The sequence below is a fragment of the Erinaceus europaeus genome, chromosome 9 (genome assembly GCF_950295315.1).
Source record: "Erinaceus europaeus chromosome 9, mEriEur2.1, whole genome shotgun sequence".
Taxonomy (NCBI): Eukaryota; Metazoa; Chordata; class Mammalia; order Eulipotyphla; family Erinaceidae; genus Erinaceus; species Erinaceus europaeus.
The window spans coordinates 7985348-8007450 of record NC_080170.1 but is presented as its reverse complement, the minus strand read 5'-3'; the positions used below and the strand labels follow the sequence as shown (position 1 = coordinate 8007450).

The following is a 22103-nucleotide window of genomic DNA, read 5'->3' as shown; positions in this document are numbered from 1 at the left end:
CTGCAGACCTGCTTCACTACTTTGAAGCAACTCCCCTGCAGGTGGGGAGCCGGGGGCTCGAACTGGGATCTTACCGCCGGTCCTTGCGCTTTGTGCCACGTGCGCTTAACCCGCTGCGCTACTGCCCGACTCCCGGCCCCTTGTATTCTACTCCTGGTTCTTGGGGTGTCTGTGGACCCCAGCACTGCAGCTTCATCCCCCACCCTGTCCATGGGCAACTGTGCCTGACAATGGTGTCCAGATGTCAAGGGTGTCTGAAACCCAGGAGAGCTTATTGCTACGTGGATTCAGCGGGTCCAAGGTGGGGCCTGAGAACCCGCATTTCCAGTACATTCCCAGGTGGTCCCGCTGCTCCCACATTTATATCTCCAGTCCAGAACATTGTCCTGAACCCCAGAATCACGCCTCCAATTTCCATCCTAATGGCCACCACACACCTATTGGGGACACCCAGGGAATTCTACCTGGAGTGGAAGCTCTATTTCTGGCCTCACCTCCACTATCTGTCTCCATCCACTAGAACCCAAGCTCCACCAGCACATGGACTCGGCTGTTTCCACTCGGCGCATCACCCCAGGGCCCGCTGTCCGCCCTGGAGCCCAGAAGGCACCCCAGAAAGAGCATTGGAAGGAGTGAATGAGTCAGAGCTCATCTGAGCTCCACAAGTGGGTGGCGGTGTTCTAGGAGGGTGGCGTGGCGCCAGGGAATGGAGTCCGGGCCTTGAGCAGCGGTGATGGTGGCGAGTGACTGCCAGGGCACAAGTGTTTCATTTTCCATTGAGTAAGAGAGAGAGAGAGAGAGAGAGAGAGAGGCACTACAGTCTCACTTCTCCATCCCAGGAGCCGTCCTGGAGCAGCCCATAGTGCTGCTGGGCGGCGGGGAGCAGAAGCCAAGGGCTCACACATGTGTAAGCGTGTGAGCCAGCTCCCGGCCACACGGTATCCTGTTTTCTCAGCACGTCCTCAACCTAAGGGCGTGATAACCAAGAAAGGCCAAGAAAGACGTGCAGGGCATGGCGTGGCCAGCAGGGAGCAGAGCTGGTACAAGAAGGCAGGGCCGGGGCTGCAAACTCACGTCCCTTTCTCATCCACAATTCTTTAAAAAAAAAATTTGTAAGTAGTGATTTAATATTGATTTACAAAATTGTAAGATAAAAGGGGTATAATTCCACACCACTGCAAACTAGTAGTTGTCCCAAGGTCACCGACATGGGCTGATTATCTGTTGATATCTGTGTGTATGTAGATATTTCTCCTCATCTATCTACTGATATCTGTGTGTATGCAGATACTTCTCCCTCATTTCCCCAACAGCCCTGCTTCCACTTCCTTTGTAGTTCACCTCTATGTTCACCTCTATCCACCCCCACCCGATAAGCTATTTCTAAGAACAAAATAGCAGAGCAGGGGCTTGGATGGGGCTCACTGTGGACATCAAGTCTCGTGTGTGTGTGTGTGTGTGTGTGTGTGTGTGTGTTTGTTTGTGTGTGTGTATGCATGTGCGTTTGTGTGTGTGTGTGCGCGTTTGTGTCTGTGTGTGGTGTGTGTGTGGATTAGGGGGAACAGGTGTCAGGGAGGACGGGACAATGTGTGTGTGTGTGTGTGTGTGTGTGTGTGTGTGTGTGTGTATTACTATGTTTATTACTAACTCCAGGTGTCTTTCTCCCCCACCCCCTTCTCTCTCAGATAAAGGAAACAGTGCCCGGCTTCCTCTGGTGTTTTCCAGATTCGCTTCCCTTTCAGTGATGGCATAAAAACAAGATTCCTGGGGACAAAGGCTTCGGGTCCTGGTGGAATGGGGGTACGGAGCCCTCTGGTTTACTGCCCCTATAATTTACTCCTCTGGGAGTATGGACCAAAATTCTTCTTGGGGTGCAGAGGGTGGGAGTTCTGACTTCTGGTTCCTTCCTTCCTTCCTTCCTTCCTTCCTTCCTTCCTTCCTTCCTTCCTTCCTTCCTTCTTTCCTTTCTTTCAAAAGACGTTTGATTCCCCAGGAGCAAATAAATCATTTTGAACTACCGATAAACACCATTGCATAAAAAGAAAGATGGCGGCATGCACGTGCTCGCACAGGTTCAGCGCAAGAATGGCTGTGCTGACTGTTAGAGATGCAAGTCACTTTGTCCACTCTACCCACTTTACCCAAGCCCCAACCCCTGGCGCCGGGCAGGAAGCACCGGGCATTGGACACAGACCTCAGCCTGCACAGGGCTCCTGGGTCAGAGGGGTACATGGCTCTGGTGCTTGTTTTTTCAGGGAGGGAGGGAGGTGTGGGGGTGCCCACTTGGGGCTCCTACCTTGTTGATGCTGAACTGCCCCTCGAAGCGGCAGCCTGCCCCGTTGTTGAGCGGGATTTTCATGGAGTTGTCGATGTGGCCCACCTCGTGTCGGCCCATCTCATCCTGGATGTCCAGCCCGACTACTGCAGGGGGAAGCAGAAGTGTCACCACCCAAAGAAGCCCCAGGGCCCTGGGGGTGGGGCGCCCCTCTGCCGGGGATCCGAGTCCCAGCCGGGCCTCCTCCTACCCAGCTGGGCAAGGTCAGTCCAGGCACGGCCTCTCCGGCTGCCTCAGTTTATTTCTCTGCTCTTTCTTTCTTGGTGATGCTGAGCCCCAAACATCTGAGCACTGGAAACTGAACAGAGCCAGCAAACACTTAGGACAGGGCCTGATGCTCAGTCCTGCTTCCCTCCCTCCTTGCCTTCCTTCCCTCCTCCAGGCTGTCTTCCCTCTGTCACCTCCCTGTGGCTCAGTTTCCTGATCTGTGAAGTGGGCTGATGGGATGGGTCAATGTCACAGGGCCCTGCCCAGGGGATTGGGGGAGGTCAGGGGACTCTTCTCTCTGATTCTCTGCATTTTCCAGAGACACCATAGTGGGCAAGCCTGCCTTTCTTCCTTTCTTTCTCCTCTCTTTCTTTCTTCCCTTCTTTCTTACTTTCTCTCTCCGTCTCTCCTTCTCTATTTGTTTATTGGATAGAGACTGAAGTCAGGGGGAAAGGGGGAGACAGAGGAGAGACAGAGAGACACCTGCAACCTTGAACCTGGATGCTAGAGCACTGTAATGTGTGCATTCAACCAGGTGTGCCACCACCTTGCCTGCTCTCTTTCTTTTTTCTTTTCCTCCTTTCATTCTATCTCCCCCCTTCCCCTCTCCCTGCCCTTCCTTCTCTCAGCGGAGAGAGAATCAGAGCATCACTCTGCATGCACGATGCCAGTGTTCAAACTCAGGACCTCATGCTTCAAAGTCCAACACTTTATCCACTGCACCACCTCCCCAGCCATAAGCCTGTGTTTCTACAACAAAATTTGAACTTCTTTTCAAGAGCCCCAGGTGCCAGGTTCCAGCATGAGAGATAGGGCCCAGAAGGTGGCACAGCTGCCCAGGGCCACCACCAGGAGCGGGGACAGAGCCTGGAAGCCCACCCCTTCGGCCCCCCTCCCGCTGGTCACCATATCTGGGCCCGACTAAAAATTCCCCCTACTCCAGAGGCAAGATAGATTCTTGAGTGAGAAGCTGTCAGACGAATGCTGTTTATTTAAGGGAAAGAGGAAAAAACAAAAAATGACCTATTTCGTCTGGCTCCCTGGCTCAGGGCCCACTAGGAGCTGAGCGTGGTGACAAGCTATTTTCTCCAAAGCAATGGCAGGACTGAATCCCTCCACTTCTGGCTGTGGACACCTCCACCCAGCCATTGCAGCCCCTTGGCCGGACCCCAAAGGAGGGAGGCAAGGATAGTAGTAGAGGGGGCTGGCTGGGCAGAGGGGCAGCTGGAATCGACAGGGGACATGTGCTCTGCTCTCTCGCAAGTCTACAAGTGAGTCGTCAGCAGTTCCCAACACCCTCGGGGGATAGTGGGCTCCCGACCACCTCACAGATGAGAAGACCAAGGCTCAGAGAGGCCACCGTAGCCAGGGTCCAGAATCCAGTTCTAAGCTTCCTACAGCTGTGGTCTTATGAGAGTCATTCATTTGTGGCTGAACCAATGAGAAGCCGGATAGAGCGCTGAGCTCACCAGCATGACGCTCTGAGTTCAATTCCTAGCACTGCCTAGACCAGACTGAGGCTCCAATTTGTGTTTTCCCCTCTCTTTCTCTCTCCGCCTCTGTCTAAGGAAGTCAGCCTGAAGCAGTAAAACCCCAGTGACAATGACAAGACACACACACACATACACACACACACACACACACACTCAGCGGTATGGCTTATGGTCAAAGTCCTGGATAAATCCCTGCACGGGATTTTTTAAAAGGGACATTTATTTAGGGGGTAGGTGGTGGCGCACATGGTTGAGCACACGAGGACCGGGGTTCGAGCCCCTGGTCCCCACCTGCAAGGGGGAAGCTTCATGAGCAGCGAAGCAGGTCTGCAGGTGTCTGTCTCTTTCCTGTCACCCTCAATTTCTCTCTGTCCTACCCAATAAAACAGAACGGGGGAAAAAAAAGCAGCAGGCTGCCAGAAGCAGTGGATTCATAGTATCAGGACCCAGCCGCAGAGACAACCCTGGTGCCAATAAAAAATCAAAAAGAGGGGGTCAGGTGGTAGTGCAGCCAGTAGAGCGCAGGTGGCATGAAGTGCAAGGACCTGAGGAAAGATCCCGGTTCGAGCCCCCAGCTCCCCACCTGCAGGGAAGTTGCTTCACAAGCAGCAGTGAAGCAGGTCTGCATGTCTCTGTCTTCCCCTCCTCTCTCCATGTCTCTCTGTCCTATCCAACAATGACCACATCAATAACAACAACAATAATAACTACAACAGCAATAAAAAAACATGAGCAACAAAAGGGAAAATGAATAATAGTAATAATAAACATTAAAAATAAATAAAGACATTTCCTGACTGTGCCTGTCACAACCCCCCTTCAGCCTCCCCCGTTTTCCACACAGCATCCCCCCTCCCCCCTCCATTTCTGCAAGTGGGGCTGCTCAGGGCTCAGAGCTGTGTCCTCCAGGTGACACTCTGGGCTAGTACAAGGTGTCCTGGCCGCAAGGTGCCTGGGCAGGTGTGCCCACCCCTCTGACAGTCAATCTCAGGCAGGGAAACTCCGGTTCTGCTTCTTAAACTTGGCCTGACACAGCCCTGACTGCTCCCCACCCCAGCTGGAGCTCCCGCCTGTAGTCCCAGCTCTGCCCGGGCGCCCGAGGTCATCACTCACACTCGCAGTGCAGGTTGGGAAGGCTGACGTTGAGGGTGACATCAATCTTGCCTCCGCTGTCCTTGTCTGGGTCATCCACGTAGAGCTCGTTCACGCTGAGGGCACAGGGACAGAAGCCTCAGTTGAGATGGGGACACCCTAGGTGCCGGGCGGTGGCGTGCCCGGTAGGGCTCACACATTATGAGCGAGGACCTGGGTTCAAGTCCGTCCCCCGCTCACCACGTGCAGTGGGGACACTTCACGAGTGGTGAAGCAGGTCTGAAGATGTCTCTCTTTTTTCTCTCCCTCTACATCTCCCCTTTCCTCTCAATTTCTCTCTGCCTTATCCAACAAAAATAGGAAAAAAATCACTACTGAGAGTGGTGGAATCATAATGCAGGCACTGAGCTCCAGCAATAACCCTGGTGGCAATAAAGAGAAAAAAGGTGAGGGACGAGGGTGGTAGTGTAATGCAGACTCCCATCCCTGAGGCACTAAAGTCCCAGGTTCAATTCCCAGTGCCACCATAAATCAGAGCTAATCAGTGCTCTGGTGAAAACAAACACACACGGGAGGCGGGCGGTGGCGCAGCGGGTTAAGTGCAGGTGGCGTGAAGCACAAGGACCGGTGTAAGGATCCTGGTTCGAGCCCCCGGCACCCCACCTGCAGGGGAGTCGCTTCACAGGCGGTGAAGCAGGTCTGCAGGTGTCTGTCTTTCTCTCCCCCTCTCTGTTTTCCCCTCCTCTCTCCATTTCTCTCTGTCCTATCCAACAACGACGACATCACTAGTAACAACAATAACTACAACAACAGTAAAAAAACAAGGGCAACAAAAGGGAAAATAAATATAAAAAATTTTTTTAAAAAACCATACACGGGAGTCGGGCTGTAGTGCAGCGGGCTAAGCGCAGGTGGCGCAAAGCACAAAGACCGGCATAAGGATCCCGGTTCGAACCCCGGCTCCCCACCTGCAGGGGAGTCGCTTCCCAGGCGGTGAAGCAGGTCTGCAGGTATCTGTCTTTCTCTCCCCCTCTCTGTCTTCCCCTCCCTCTCTCCATTTCTCTCTGACCTATCCAACAACGACAACAACAATAATAACTACAACAATAAAACAACAAGGGCAACAAAAGGGAATAAATAAATAAAATAAATATAAAAAAAAAACAAAAAAAAACCATACACATGGGGACACCCTCCTGGCTGCAGGGGACAGGACAGCCGGGGGCCACCACTAAGTGACCACTGCCCAGACACAGGGGGGTCAGAGTGCCCCAAGTGCCAGCCTCACCACTCATAGGGAGGGAGGGGAGTGGTGGCATGAGCACCAAAGTCAGCTTCAAGTTCAAATCCCAGCCGTGCTGCCTTCCATGCAGACTCAGGCAGGCACCTTCTCCTGGACATTAACTAAGCCCCTGGGGTCCTGTCTCCAGGCTACAAAACCAAGGACCCCTGGTTCTGAACAATTAGTCAGGAACACAGCTTACTGTCTTGGGGGCAAGATGAGTCAGGCCAAGGGACTAATTGTTGTTTTGTTTTTTCAAAAATTAAAAAAAAAAATTAATTTTCTTTTCCCACTAGGATTATCACTGGTGCTCAGTACCAGTACTATGAATCCACCACTCCAGATGGCCATTTTTTTCTTTTCCTTTTAATTTTTAAAAATTTTAATTTATTTATTGGATAGACACAGCCAGAAATTGAGAGGGAAGGCGGTGACAGAGAGGGAGAGAGCCACCTGCAGCACTGCTTCCCCCTCGTGAAGCTTTCCCCCTGCAGGGGGGAAAATGGCCATTTTTCTTTTTCCATTTTTTTATTCCATTTTGTTGCCCTTGTGGTTTTATTGTTGTAGTTATTATTGTTGTTGTTATTGATGTCATTGTTGTTGGATAGGACAGAGAGAAATGGAGAGAGGAGGGGAAGACAGAGAGGGGGAGAGAAAGACAGACACCTGCAGACCTGCTTCACCGCCTGTGAAGCGACTCCCCTGCAGGTGGGGAGCCAGGGGCTCGAACCGGGATCCTTCTGCCGGTCTTTGTGTTTTACGCCACCTGCGCTTAACCCGCTGCGCTACCACCCGACTCCCTCTTTTTTTCTTTTTCTTTCCCTTTTACTAGATAGGATAGAGAGAAGTTGAGGGAAGAGGAGGAGGAGCCAAAGAGGAAGAGAGAAAGATAGACACCTGCAGACCTGCTTCACTACTTGTGAAGCGACACCCCCGCCCCAAAGGGTGGGGCGCAGGGGCTTAAACCCAGGTCCTCGCACATAGTAATATGTATGTTTCACTGGGTGTACCACCGCCTGGCCCTCTCCCCCCTCTTTTTATTTTTCCTTTCTGGACAACCCTATCCCCAATTCTGAGCTCTTAGCCCTACAGTATCACAGTATCATGGGCTCAAAAAGACCCCAGGGGCATTCCCTTCTGAGAAGTGTGATGAGACCAGAGAGGGGGCTGGTTGGGCCTGTGAACAGCCATGACACTCTGTCTGCTCCCACAAAATGTCCTCGCCCACTATATTGATAAAATTATCTGATGATAGAGAGCCAGAGCCTCACACCAATCTATTCAAAATTGGGGATCAAACTCAGGGCCTCATGCATGCAAGTCCTGTCCTATAGCACTGAGCCCCCTCTCCGGTGGCCAAGGCTCCCCTCCTACCCTCCCACCCCTGTTTAAACCAAGAAACTTGTCTCTCAGAGAGGGCTAGACCCATCCCCAAGGTCACACAGCAGAAAAAGGCTGAGCTAGAATTCCAGTTAAGATTCTGCCTTCTGTTGGGTTCTCAGGTTCCAGCTGCCTCCTGCTTCCTCCTCAGTATCTGGGTCAAGGGAGAAAATAAGGGGGAGGGCGGCTTTTTCTGGTCCTCTGAGGCCACCAGAGGTGGGGAAGTGGGACCCTGTGCTTGGACTGTCTCAGAGACCAGGAGGGAGAGCAGAGCACAAGCTGAGCAGCTGTGGGTAGAGGGGGGCTTCTGAGCCGCCAGCAACCCACTGGAGTCTCCCCCAGACCCCTCCACCTCCTGTGGGCTGTTGAGGAATGAGGTCGTGGGGGCCTCACAGAGCAGTTACCCAGAGAGAGTCTCCAGGGCCCCCTTTCTAGCCCGGGGAGACTCTTCCTTGAAGCTACTCACTCACCTGCCCCACCTGCCAGGCGGGGTCCCGCTCACCACCCAGGGATTGTGGGATGACGTCACCCCAGGTAATCCTCGGCAGGTGACCTCAGCCACGTGAACCTCAGGTGTGGCGCCAAGGGAGCTCACCCTGAAGGCTCCAGGACCCGCCCCCCCCCCCCCGCCCGATCCTTGGGACCCAGGGGCTGGGAGGTGCAGAGATGCTCAGCCTGCCAAGGAAAGCAAGGCCCGGCTGTCCCCAGGAAACTTCTAGAAGGCCCCGGGCTGTGTGATGAACACGGGTCGGTGACCTATGCTGTGGGTCCGAGGGTCACCTTCCATGGCCAGCAGGTGGTCCAGGGCCAGGGCTTCCTGCAATCTGCAGCTGGGCTCAGTGGGTGGGACTAAGTTTTACTGTCCAGCAGAGAATCACTGGCACATAGGAGAGCCTGGGAGTGGACTGAGGACCTTCCATTTGAAAGCCCAGTGTCTTACCCATGGTACCGCCTCCTGCATGGCTGCTATTATACTATTATTATTAAGATTCATTGCACTTATTTCATGCAAAATAGAAAGGGAGTATCATACAAGAGAGAGGGGGTGGGAAAAGAGAGAGGGAGAGAGAGAGAGAGAGAGAGAGAGAGAGGGCACAAATCTAGCAGTGCACCATTGGGAATTAAACTGGGAAGTACGGACTGGCCAGTCCTGTTCTCTAACCACTGAGCTATCTCTTCAGGCTGCTGAACTGACTCTACTTCTATTTGCTTATTTTCACTAGATTTATTTATGTTGTTTATCACTTTCCTCATTCACTTACTGGCTAAAGAAACTGAGATGGAAGGGGGAGAGAGAGAGAGACATTTGCAGATCTGCTGCACTGATCAGGAAGCTTCCCTCCCTCAGGTGGGGAGCAGGGCCTTGAACCTGGGTCCTTGAACATGGTAACACATGAATGCACCACCACCCGGGCCCTATTGATTTACTTTTGCCAGAGCTCAGCTCTGGCGTCTGGTAGTGAAGGGGGTTGAACCCAAGATCTTTGGTGCTTCAGGCATGAAAGTCTGTTTGCATAACCACTGTGCTCTCTCCCCAACCCTGCCAGAAACCAGTCTGCATCCACATGGCGGAGCAAGGAAGGCTTTCTGCAGACTCACTGTGTTCGGGGGTCTCCCGTGGGCTTGAATCCTGCCACGAGCGTTGAGTGCTCTGAAAACCTAGGGCTGGGGGCCAGGCGGTGGCTCACCTGGTTAAGTGCACACATTACAGTGCACAAGGACCCAGGTTCAAGCCCTTGGTCCCCACACGAAGCGGAAAGCTTCATGATTGGTGTAGCGGGGCTGCAAGTGTCTGTCTGTCTGTCTGTCTCTCTGTCTCCTTCCTTCCTCTCAATTTCTGGCTGTCTCTGCCCAATAAAGATAATAAAAAATTACTTTAAAAAAGCGTGGCTAGGAGCAGGCAGGTGTGGGCTCATCTCCCGGCTGTCCCCTGGCAGCTGGGGACCTGGGACAAGTGGCTACATTTGCCTGGGTCTTGGTTACCTCAACTGCAAATTTGGGAGAGCTTCATATGGCATTCGAACACAGGCAGGAGGAATGCTGGAAAAAATCGTGCAGAATGTGTGGTTTTGGGACTCGGGCTGTAGCGCAGCGGGTTAAGTGTAGGTGGCGCAAAGCACAAGGACCGGCATAAGGATCCCGGTTCGAGCCCTGGCTCCCCACCTGCAGGGGAGTCGCTTCACAGGTGGTGAAGCAGGTCTGCAGGTGTCTGTCTTTCTCTCCCCCTCTCTGTCTTCCCCTCCTCTCTCCATTTCTCTCTGTCCTATCCAACAATGACGACATCAATAACTACAACAATAAAACAACAAGGGCAACAAAAGGGAATAAATAAATAAATAAATAAATAATAAAATTAAAAATTAAAAAAAAAGAATGTGTGGGGTTTTTTGTTTTTTGTTTTGGAGGGGGGAGGCCTCAGTTTCCCTATAGTTTTACCTTGGCAGTTGAGTGGACGGACGGGCAGTGCCCATCTGAGGAGAGGCAGTGCTCACTGAGCTAACCCTCCCCACAGCACTGGAGCCTGTGACAAACGCCCCCCCCCCCCTCCTCTCCTGAAAAGCCAGCCTTGTTCATAACAAGGGGGAGCCAGGCACTTCCTGGGTGGGGAGGGGGGTCACACAGGCAGCTTATGTGCCCCCCCCCCAGTTCTTGAGTTCATTTCTAAATGCCTGGCCCAGGTCACACAGCCAGGGAGAGGCAGAGTGGGGGTCCCCCACCCCACCCCAAGGCCAGCTGAGAGCCATGGGTATAACAGGAACAAGGGAAATGGGGGGAGGGTAGTGCAGGAGGCCAGCACAGGGGTCTCACTATCCTTCTCGAGACCTTCAGGCCCAAATACCAATAGTGCACAGAGGCATCCAGTTCACTCCCTCTGAGCCCCCAGCCTCCCATCACCTCCACTTGACGCACCCCAGTGGGCAGCAGACCTGAACGCCCCTCACGCCCTCCCCAGAATGAATGCAAGTTGGCAGCGCACAGCATCAGCTCCCCACTCCCAAGAACAAGCATGGGAGCCCCTCGCTCCCAGGGGTAGTGGAGGATTTGGGGGCCCACAGGTGCTGGGGTGTCAGGCTGGTTTGCATGTGGGGGGGTCTGTGAGCCGTGGCCTTGTAGGGAGATCGGAAGAGAGGGACTGGGGAGGTGGGGTGCGTAGGAGGAGTGCAGGGTGGGCCTTGAAATCCGAGGCATGAACCTGATGACATGGAAGGAAAACAATTTTATTTGCTTTTCGCTAAGCCCTCAGATGGCTGGGCTCCGGCCCAAGGGTGCTGGGCTCCAGCTCGGGGAAGGTTCTGATTTCATGGAAACTTACACGGCGGGGGCCAGGCAGGGCTTGGGGGTGCTCAGGGACCCTATGCTTGTTGGTCTTTTTCAGACATGAGAGCAGCTCCCCACCATGTGGATGTGCCAGACCATCTTATAGGGGTCCCCAGTGTTGCCCCCAGCACCCCTTGCACCCCCACCCACCAGCCCCCCAGGTTCCACATGGGGCTGGGGGGGCGGGGTTGGCTTCTGACCCACAGTGGTGGCGTGTCAGCCCCATCAGCTCTGGAGTCACCCTGTGGCTAGCCAGGTGGTGGTGCACAGGGTTGAGCACACCCCCCCCACACACACACACACTAACATGTTCAAGGAACCCGGTTCAAACCCCCGCTCCCCACCTGCATGAGGAAAGCTAAATAAGCAGTGAGGCAGGTCTGCAGGTGTCTCTCTTTCTCTCTCCCTCTCTGTCTCTCTCTCCTCTCTCAATTTCTCTCTGAGCTACCTAATAAGGCAGCAATGGGTGGGGAGGAGGGAGGAAAATTGGCCACCAGTAGCAGGGGATTTGTGATGTCGTCTCCAAGACCCAGTGATAACCTCGGTGGTGATAAAATAATAAAGTAAAATAAAACAAAACAAGCACTGAGCCAGCTGCCTGGCTGACATGGGTCCAGCCTGTAACACACCGCCCATGACCCAAGTCTACCTCCTGTAACAAGTGAAAACTGGGCACTGGGGAGACAGCATCATGGTTCTGCAGAAGACTTTCATGTCTAAGGCTCTGAGGTCCCAGGTTCAATTCCCAGCACCACTAGTAGCCAGACCTGAGCAGAACTCTGGTCTTTCTCTTTTAAATATTTTATTTATTCATTATTTATTTAATAAAGACAGACAAATTGAGAGGGAAGGGAGCAAGAGAGAGAGAGGGAGATAGAGAGGGAGAGAGAGGGAGAGAGAGAGAGAGAGAGAGAGAGGGAGAGGGAGAGAGAGAGAGGGAGAGAGAGAGAGGGAAAGAGAGAGAGAGGGAGAGAGAGAGAAGGGAGAGAGAGGATCCCGGTTCGAGCCCCCAGCTCCCCACCTGCAGGGGAGGTCGCTTCCCAGGCGGTGAAGCAGGTCTGCGGGTGTCTGTCTGTCTCTCCCCCTTCTCTGCCTTCCCCTCCTCTCTCCATTTCTCTCTGTCCTATCCAACAATAACGACATCAATGACAAGAATAATAATAACCACCACAACAATCAAAAACAAGGGTAGCAAAAGGGGAGACAAAAATACGGCCTCCGGGAGCAGTGGATTCGTGGTGCAGGCACCGAGCCCCAGCGATAACCCTGGAGGCCAAGAATAATAATAATAATAATAATAATAATAATAATAATAATAATAATAATAAAATACTTTTAAAAAAAGCATTAAACAGAAAGTGAAATCAGGGAAATACGTTGTCATGCGGCCGACCCCCAGTGACCATGGGACTCCCCGTCCAGCCCCATCTCCTACGGCTCGGGCTAATGGTTCAGGACAGCCGGAAACTGAGCAGTGGCTGACCAGAATGTTCTGTGTACACATTCGCCAAAGAGGGGGAGGCAGCCCCCCGCACCCCCCAAAAAAAAACCCAGGGCCCCAGAACACCGGGGCCACTTTCCCACGGAGAATGAGCAGCCTGTCTGGAGCCAGGCTGGCGTCCACCCTGCCAGGCCACTGTCCCCCGGGGCCGGGCCAGAATAGCGACTTATGTCACCATTAACCACAGGCCAGGTTGGAGCTGTGTGAGTCCAGCCCGAGGTGACTTCATTTCCTTGGGGGGGGGGGGGTGGCGGCGGGGGGAGGCTCTGTGGTCACAGGACCGTCAGGGAGGGCCAGGTGCCCAGGGGAGGAGAAGGGGGACCTTTAGGTGCCAGAAGCAGCTGGGTTTCCCCAGGGTGGGAGCTCTTTGGGTAGAAAGTAGAGCAGGGGGAGTCGGGCGGTAGAGTAGCGGGTTAAGCGCACGTGGTGCAAAGCGCAAGGACCCACTTAAGGATCCCGGTTGGAGCCCCCAGCTCCCCACCTCAGGGGAGTCGCTTCACAAGCGGTGAAGCAGGTCTGCAGGTGTCTGTCTCTCCCCCTCTCTGTCTTCCCCTCCTCTCTCCATTTCTCTCTGTCCTATCCAACAACGACGAGGACATCAATAACAACAATAACAACTACAATAAAACAGCAAGAGCAACAAAAAGGGAATAAATCAATAAATATTTGAAAGAAAAAAAAAAAGAAAGAAAGGAGAGCATGGTGGCAGACTCCCAGGACCTGTTCACGCACAGCAGCACACGTCAGTCCCTGCCTCAGGGCCTTTGCTCTTGCTGGTGTCCCAGCCCCTGGCAGACCCAGGGCTCCCTCCTCACTGCTGTGCACCCCTTCACCTTGCTCAGAATGCAAGGAGCCGGCACACCGAGGCATGGGGGCAGCCTGGAGGAGCTAGCAGGTCCTTCCCCCCTCACTGTCTCTGTTTCTCCTGCTTTCACTCTGGTCCGTGATGGCGTGACCCCGGAGAGCTCCACAGCTGCCTTGTGCACAGAGAAGAAGACGCGTGACTCACACAGCCCTCCAGTTAGGAGGCGGGGGACCAACTGCAAGGGCAGGAGGGTCAGAGCCGAGGAAGCAGACATGCCCCCTGCCCCTCACCCCCAGATCTGGATGGAAGATTTGATTCTGATCTATACTTGGTGGGTCTCTCTATTCTGATCTATCAGCTTGGTGGGTAACACTGAGGCCCAGAGGGGTTCGGTGAAGTTTGACCAGACCCAGCTCTCCCAACAGCCGTCCAATGCTGCCCCGACACCCAGCCTGGGACTCCCCAGGACTGGAAACTGACCAGAAGGAGGGGGGAGGCTAATTCTCCCACATGGGCTGAGGGCCGGGACCTCCTGGCCTCTCTGAGCCTCAGTTTCTTCTCGTGCAAAGAGGCCACAGCTGCAGCCCAGGAGGTGGTACGGTGGAGGCACACAGGACTGGCAGACATAAGGCCCCGGGTTTGATCCCTGGCACTGCATATGCTGGACTGAAACTCTGGTTCTCTCTCTAATAAAGAACGGGGACACATTAGCCGAGGACGCTAATGGAGATGAAGCTTCCATCCTGCTGGCAGCTTGGGGGGCGGGGGGGGGGTGAGAGGTGGTAAGTGGAAATTCCATGAGCTAAAAAGAAAATTCCAGAGTTGGGGCAAGGAGGAGGTGAAGCGGGTGCCGGCCGACCCGAGATGACTCCCCTGGTCGTAAACAGAAGGAAGAGGCTGGGCTGGGAAGACGAGCCTTGAGCCCCTTCTAGCTCCTTCCAGCTCCGGGGGAAGCTGAATAAGCCCAAAGGCATCTGCGCTACACACACCCCCGCCACTGCCACCCTCAGCTTACTTGGTAACCAGGATTCTGGAAGATTCTAGGAATTAGGGCTGGGCTCACTGTGTGCCAGCCCCTCCCTGCCAGGAAGCCCACAGGGGACCCTCCCGAGTGGGGCCCGAGGATAGGGGAGGGCGCTCAGCCTGGGCTCTGATGTCAACCTCCCCCTCCACCCCCCACCTCCCACCCAGCTCTCTTTGAATTCTCTGAATTCTCTGAGCCTTCACATCAAATGACCCCGGGAGTGATTCAGAGGAAAGAAGGCCACTGGCCACTAACTGGGGAGAAAGAGAGACCCCCCCCCATCCCACTGGCCCTCAGGGAGTTGGGACCCAGAAGTCCTCTTAACACAGCCGTTGTCACTTTAACGGCCAGCTCAGAAGCCAAAGGGGTGCTGGTGCCCAGGTTTTTTGGGGAGAACTGGAGGGTTTGGGGGAGCGGTGTTCTTCCCCTCCAAGATCCAAAGAGAGTTCTGGAAGGCCCATTCCCGAGCCCTGGGGTGTGTGTGTGTGGAACTTACACTTCTGTCGTTATGAATCCGGTGAGCTCCGAGAGGAAGAGGAAGAGGATGAAGAGGCAGCAGCACACGGAGACTAGAGGAGAGAGACAGAGACAGTTCAGGAGAGGGAGAGAGGCCACCCCACCCGCAGCTCTGCCTGTGAGGAGGAGCTGAAGAGGGCCCCCCCGGCCCTGGTCTAGCTGTGACACCACCTCTCCCCACAAGTGGGTGTTGCTTTCCCTCTGTCTTTCTGGATCTAGAGTGTATTTCCTTTTTTGTTTCTCTCCCCTTTGTTGCCCTTGTTGTTTATCATCGTTGTTGTTATTATTGTTGTTGTTATTGATGTCATTGTTGTTGGATAGGACAGAGAGAAATGGAGAGAGGAGGGGAAGACAGAGAAGGGGAGAGAAAGACAGACACCTGCAGACCTGCTTCACTGCCTGTGAAGCAACATCCTGCAGGTGGGGAGCCGGGGGCTCGAACCGGGATCCTTATGCCGGTCCTTGTGCTTTGCGCCACCTGCGCTTAACCTACTGCGCTACAGCCCAGCTCCTCTGCCATATTCTTTTAACCCCCTGCGTCACCGCCCGGCTCCCTAGGGTGTATTTTCAAAGTGGCATCCACACTGCAAGATGCAGAGAGTTCAAATCCAGATTCCTGGCTTCTCCACACCCTTAAGCCCTGGTTCCCTGTAAGGTCTCAGCTTCACCACCTGGCCACAGGCTCCACTGTCCCCGCTGGCCCCCTTGCCCTACTGCCAGGCCCTACCACCCCTGGGGTCCACTCAGCTCAATGTTGGGGGACTCCCCAGGGGTACCTCCACCAGGAGCAGGAGGAGTGAGCAGGGACAATTCTTAAGGGATGGGAAGGATGGCCGAGTGACTCCGGGACACAGCCTGGGGGAGGTCGGGCTGGCTTGCTGGACCCACTGCTCTTGCCTGCCTGCTTTCTGACCATATTGGCTTTTGGAAACTCCACACACAATTGTCCCGGCGCCTGGTCCTCGGTTCAAGCCCTGTTCCCTTTCCTGACACTCCCCCAACACCCATTCCCTGCCCTGATACACACTTGGCCACGTGCTGATCTCCAAATAAGCATCTTATTTATTAAAAAAAGAAAAAAACGTTATTTTTTATTTATTTTGAGTAGAGACAGAAACTGAGATGGAAGAGAGAAATAAGGAGAGGGAGGATGAGAGAGGGAGAGGGAAAAGGAGAGGGGGAGAGGGAGAGAGAGAGATAGAGAGATAGACAGAGATCGGGGCGGGGATGGATAGCATAATGGTTATGCAAAGAGACTCTCATGTCCGAGGCTCCCAAGTCCCAGATTCAATTCCCTGCACCATAAACCAGAGCAGATCAGTGCTCTGGTTAAATGAGAGAGAGAGAGAGAGAGAGAGAGAGAGAGAGAGGGAGGAGAGACCCCTGCAGCAGTCCACAGTTGGTAGGGACTGAAGGCCGGAACCCAGGTCCTCGTGCACAGTAATGTGTGCACTCAAGCAGGTGCATCACCGCCCGGCCTCAAGCATCCCATCTTTGTCCCTTCGCTCCTTCCCGGGGTTCCCCAGCCCAAAGTGACCCTCCCCATCTCTCCGTCTCTTCCTCCATCACTCGTGGTGCGCCTGGTTGGTGAACTCCACCCTGAGGCCCAATTCCAAAGACCCTTCTGGCAGGAAGCTCCTCCCTCTTGGCCATCATTCAAGTGATCCAGTCTCTTGCCTTTGTCCAGTTTTTAAGTCCTTTTTAAATCTGTTGTTGCATCTCTTTTGAGAGGCTCATATCCTAGAGACAAAACCTCCCTGAGATGGGGTTCGAGGGCTCGGCTGGAAGCCGGGCACACAGCAGACTATTAATATTCGGTGCTGTGTAGAACAGGGAGGGGCCAGAGCTCAGGGGACAGCACAGGGCTGAGGCCCCACTACTCAGCCACTGGCTGTGCGTCCCTGGGAGACTGACTTCACCCCTCTCCCTGCCTTGGTTTCCTCACTAGTAAGCTGCCTCCTGCAGCACAGAGGCTGGGTTTAATCCCTACCCAGAGGTGACAATGGCTGCAGGTGAGGACGGGGGCTTAAACTCACGTGCTCAAACACAGTGATGTGTGCACTCTGTCAGGCGCACTGCTGCCCAGCCCCAACCTGTATGCTTTCTCCCAGGTCTGGACAAAGTCTGCCCACCTAGCAAGGGGGCCCACCTAGCACCAAATCTTCTCGGTTGAAGCTCCATTTCTGGGACCCTGTGTCTACCCTTCCCATCCCATCCCATCCCATCCCCACACTGGGAGGACAGAGACAATGGCCCAGCATCACTGTGGCCACATAGTCAACGACTGCCACCTCTCCAGATTCAAAGGAGGTCTCGAAACTTTACATCAGGCTCAACCTGACGCTTTTGACTGGCTACGGAAGAAGGGCAAACACTAGAAGAAGACTGTGGCCCCTGGGTCTGGCTCAGAGCCTGGATAGAAATCTTTGTCAAATGAATGAATGCGTGAATACATGAATGGATGAATGGGTGAATGGGTGAAAGCAGGCAGGGAGGGAGATTGCAGGCAGGATGCCGTCTGTCACTGTAGGCCAGAGGAGGAGGGCTTCCTCTGGGCAAGGTGTCCTGACTCCCAGCTTCTCCTGAAACTGACTCAGGCCTGGAGTGCTGGAATGTGACCCCCAGGGAGATGCCAGCAAGCAGCTGGCCAAGGGGGCACCATGGGGACAGGGACCAGACCCTCGGGAATCCTGGCGCTCTCCTGGGGCATCAGGCTGCTTACACAGGCGAAGCAGAATTCAAATCTGGGGCCGTGTGCTCCCAGCACTGTTGGCCTGGCAGCACTGACCACAACAAAGGGAAGTGGTCGGGAGTCTGTCTGTCCCTGCCTGGCTGTGGGTGGGCACACACTTTGGGCAAAGACAGAGCTCAAAGCCCGGCCCTGCTAGCGACTAGTGAGTATCTGCCCACGGCAGGCAGCTGAGGGCCGTGCCCCTTCCTCTAGGATAAGGAAGCCCGTCATATCCAGGCCCTGCAGGGCCAGTGGGCACTGCCTCCTTTTCATTTTGTCTTATTTTATTATTTTTCCCTCATTCCCACCAGGGTTATTGCCGAATAACTATACAGCGAATCTACTGTTCCTGACAACCATCTTCCCTCTCCTTCCCTTCCTTTCCCCTTCTCTCCCCTTCTTCCTTCCTTCCCCCCCCCCCCCCCCCCGTCTCTCCTTTCCTTCTTCCTTCCTTCTCTATTTGATAGGACAGATAGACACTGAGAAGGAAAGGGAAGACAGTGAGGGAAAGAGAAAGACTCGGGGGTCGGGCGGTAGCGCAGTGGATTAAGCGCACGTGGCGCGAAGTGCAAGGACCGGCGTAAGGATCCCGGTTTGAGGGACCGGCGTAAGGATCCCGGTTTGAGGCCCCGGCTCCCCACCTGCAGGGGAGTCGCTTCACAGGCAGCAAAGCAGGTCTGTAGGTCTGCAGGTGTCTGTCTTTCTCTCCCCCTCTCTATCTTCCCTTCTTCTCTCCATTTCTCTCTGTCCTATCCAACAATGACGGCATCAATAACAACAAGGGCAACAAAAGGGAAAATAAAAAAAAGAAAATAATAAAAAAAAGAAAAATGTTTATAAAAAAAAAATAAAGACCTGCTTCACCAGGTGCAGGTGAGGAGTCGGAGCTTGAACCTGGGTCCTCACGCACGGTAATGTCAAGTGGCAGTGCCACCCTGCCTGGCCCCTCTTTCTGTTGATCTTGCAACATACACACCCTTGGCATTCTTGTGACTGCTCCTCTCCTGGGAAAGCCACCTTCCAAAGGACACCCTCCATGGAGACAAGAATGAGGATGAGGGTGTTTGCAACAGCAGGGGACGGCCGCCTGGGGGACTAGTCACATGGGGGAATGGGGCATCCGGTCTGGCTCTGCTCAGGACACAGCCGTGGGAAGATCCCTCTGTCACACCCCTGTGGCCCCGGACAGGCTGGGGGTGCGGGAAGCCTTCCCCGCACCCAGCTGTGAGCCCCTAGATAAGCCCCTCTCCTCTCTGAGCCAGTCTGTTCCCCTGGAAAGCAAGGAGAAGTGTTCCTGCTTACTTGGAGTTTTCGGATTTTGTTTCATTTGGAGTCACCGTTCCAGAGGACGGAGAGTCCCCCAGGCCCTGGTGTCAGCAGCTCACACAGCCGAGTGACGGGTGAGCAGAGGAACGGCCTTGGCTGCGTCTCCCCACCAGGCCCCTTCCTGTCCTGGCCCCCAGCCTCACTCTGCACACCTGTGGCCTGACTCCCCCGATCCTGAGCAGTCCCTCCGTCTTTCATAGTTTCTGCTACTGTTTTCACTTGTTCATTTTGCAGAGCTGGGCTCATACTTCAGACTCCAGGTTGCTTTGTTGTCCAGAGAGAGACAGAGAGAGAGAGACAGGGGGGAAGAGAGAGAGACACTTCACCGGAGCTTCCTCCAGTCCCATAGCAGCAACCATGTGGTGTTGGGGCTTGAACCCGAGCCACAGGCCTGGCACAGCACGAGTCCTACATGGCAAGCTGTCTCCCCAGTCCTGCTTCTCTCTTTCATTACCATCTTTGCTCTCAGACAGTATTTCCTTCGAAGAGCACTGATCAGAGGTCCCCGAGGCGACGCCCTTCCTGGGTACTGAGGGTGCTGGTGTTTCTTCACCAGTGGATTGGACTGTGGGCTCTGGGGGCCTGACTGGCGGTCAAGGAGCCGGGGTGGGGTCTTTATGTCTGCAGGGTCACTGTTCCCCTCCCCCACCTCTGCTTTGTGTGTCTGTGGGGGGCTCCCTAGGTGGTCCTGACTCCAGGAACTGGGGTGATGAGGGGAGGCACAGTCTTGCCCCTCATTTGGGGTTCTCCTGTCAGGAGAGGTCGTCCCTCTCCCCGGTGTGTCTGTGTGGCCTCGTGGCCTAGCTCCCAACTCTCGGGGTCATCAGCCGTCACACGGTGGGAGCCCCAGGGCTGGTCCCCATGTTTTCAGAGACCTCTGAGATCCCAAGTGGGTGAGGTTGGTTCCATTTTCCCATCTGTGAGAACAGCCTAGGATAACGTGTCACACACAGTCCAGCGGGCTTAGAGCAGAGAAAGCCCCCCTCGCCGGGAGTCACTGCTGGGGATGCTCTGAGAGGTCTGTCCAGAATCAAGGTGCCTCACCCCTTCAGGGTGATGCTGAGAGAGCAGTGCAGGGTGGGCCAGACACTCATCCTTCCCTCCCCCCCACTCCACCCCCACACACACCAGTGCCACAGGCAGGAGCCCCAGGGTGACAGGGAGAGAGTGGTACTCACTGATGGCACCGGTGTAAGTTGGCTGCGTGAGGTCCTTGGGCACCTTCCTGTAGATGTCAAACCTGCAGGGGGGATGGAAGGTGAGGGGGGGTGCCCAAGGCTAGGGAGTGTATGTGGGTGGGCAAGCCAGAGGGCTTCCAGGACTGGCTCATCTAAGGGGACACCCAGGGGCTGTGGGCTAGGTATCCACCCCTCTCAGATCCCCCAGACCTGGGGCCCAGAGGCGTGGGGTGGGAGGGCTCAGGGACTGAGCCCGAGTGCAGGGGGGGGGTTCTCTGACGGGGTTCTCTGACGCAGAGGATCAGGAAATGCAACCTTTCTGAGTTGTGACAGGCCTTTCTGAAGTCACCTTCCACCCCCTGCTTCCCTTCCGCCTCCCGCCTCCACTCCCCAGCTTCCCAGAGGCTGCCCAACTTCAAGGAGAAGGTGACCCCGAACTCCTGCCTGAAGCTGGAGGTCCTGCATCACCCCTCCCCCCTTCCCTGCTAATGTCTCCCCCAGAGCAGAGGCACCGGGGGTCCTGGAGTTGAACATGGAGTTCTGGCTGCTCCAGAGTCTTGAACCTGGAACCTGACAGCCCCAGGCCCCCACCTGGGCTGGTGTGTGACTCCTCTAGAGCAGGTAGCTGGGCAACAAAACCTCCGTGAGAGCTGGTGGCCTTACACCAGCACCTCTCGGGCCTCACCCCTGCATGTGAGGCATTTACGTGGTTTCCTAAGAGCTCACGGAGAGACTCTTCCTGCCTCCTCCTACCGCTTTCTCTCCTGTGGGCTGAGTCCCGGGGACGGCAGTGCTGGGGGACCAACACACAGTGACACACACACCAGACACACACACACACTCACACACACACACTCATACACACACACACACTCTCATACACACATACACACACACTTATACACACACACCAGACACACACACACTCACACACACACTCACACATACTCACACACACCAGACACACACACACAGACACACACACACACTCACACACACTCACACACACACACACTCACACATACTCACACACACCAGACACACACACACAGACACACACACATACTCACACACACTCACACACACACACACACACACACTCACACACACTCACACACACACACTCACACACACCAGACACACACACACCAGACACACACACACACACACACACACACTCATACACAACACCACTGGGAGGCCAGAGCAGCCACAAAGTGTCCCTTAGTCTCCAGGGCTCAAATGTCACTGTCCCACCTCAGCACAGAGCCGCCACCCCCACCCCCACCCCCGCCATGCCTCAGTTTCTCTGTCGGTGAGATGGTGAAGCAGGGAGGCAGGTTTTCACAGAGCACTCAGGACCCCGGCAGGTATCAGGATGTCATCTGAGCGCCTACTGCGACTTCCAGGGCCTCAATCATGATGTCACCGTCCCTTCAGCTCAAGAGACCCAGAACAGGAAGGGGAGATCCCACGGCACCTCCCATGTGGGGGGAAGGGCTTGAACTCAGACCTCAGAAAACAGTAACAAGTTGAAAAGTCTGCCCTGTGAGTGGGAGCTCTCCAGCTGTTACTATTACTTAATATTTATTTATTTATTCCCTTTTGTTGCCCCTGTTATTTTATTGTTGTAGTTATTATTGCTGTCATCATTGTTGGATAGGACAGAGAGAAATGGAGAGAGGAGGGGAAGACAGAGAGGGGGAGAGAAAGACAGACACCCGCAGACCTGCTTCACCGCCTGTGAAGCGACTCCCCTGCAGGTGGGGAGTCGGGGACTTGAACTGGGATCCTTTGTGCCACATGCGTTTAAGCCACTGTGCTACTGCCCGACTCCCAGTTACTATTTTTTAAAAATTTGTATTAATTTATTTTGGAAAAAAAACAGAAATAACTAGAAAGGGGGAGGAGGAGT

General features: G+C 54.5%; 2 protein-coding genes across 2 annotated transcripts in view; one reads left to right on the top strand and one right to left on the bottom strand.

Annotated features, from left to right (window-relative positions):
• SH3PXD2B (SH3 and PX domains 2B) overlaps positions 1–22103 on the top strand; it is a 358044-nt gene that overhangs the window by 23216 nt on the left and 312725 nt on the right. The window lies entirely within an intron of this gene.
• The window catches only part of ERGIC1 (endoplasmic reticulum-golgi intermediate compartment 1), a 101806-nt gene that overhangs the window by 32005 nt on the left and 47698 nt on the right, over positions 1–22103 (bottom strand). The window contains exons 2-5 of the mRNA XM_060197167.1: positions 20189–20250; positions 14934–15006; positions 5149–5243; positions 2297–2421 (exon numbers count right to left, since the gene is read on the bottom strand). Of these exons, the coding sequence (XP_060053150.1) occupies positions 2297–2421; positions 5149–5243; positions 14934–15006; positions 20189–20250 (355 nt within the window). The remainder of the gene's footprint in view (positions 1–2296; positions 2422–5148; positions 5244–14933; positions 15007–20188; positions 20251–22103) is intronic.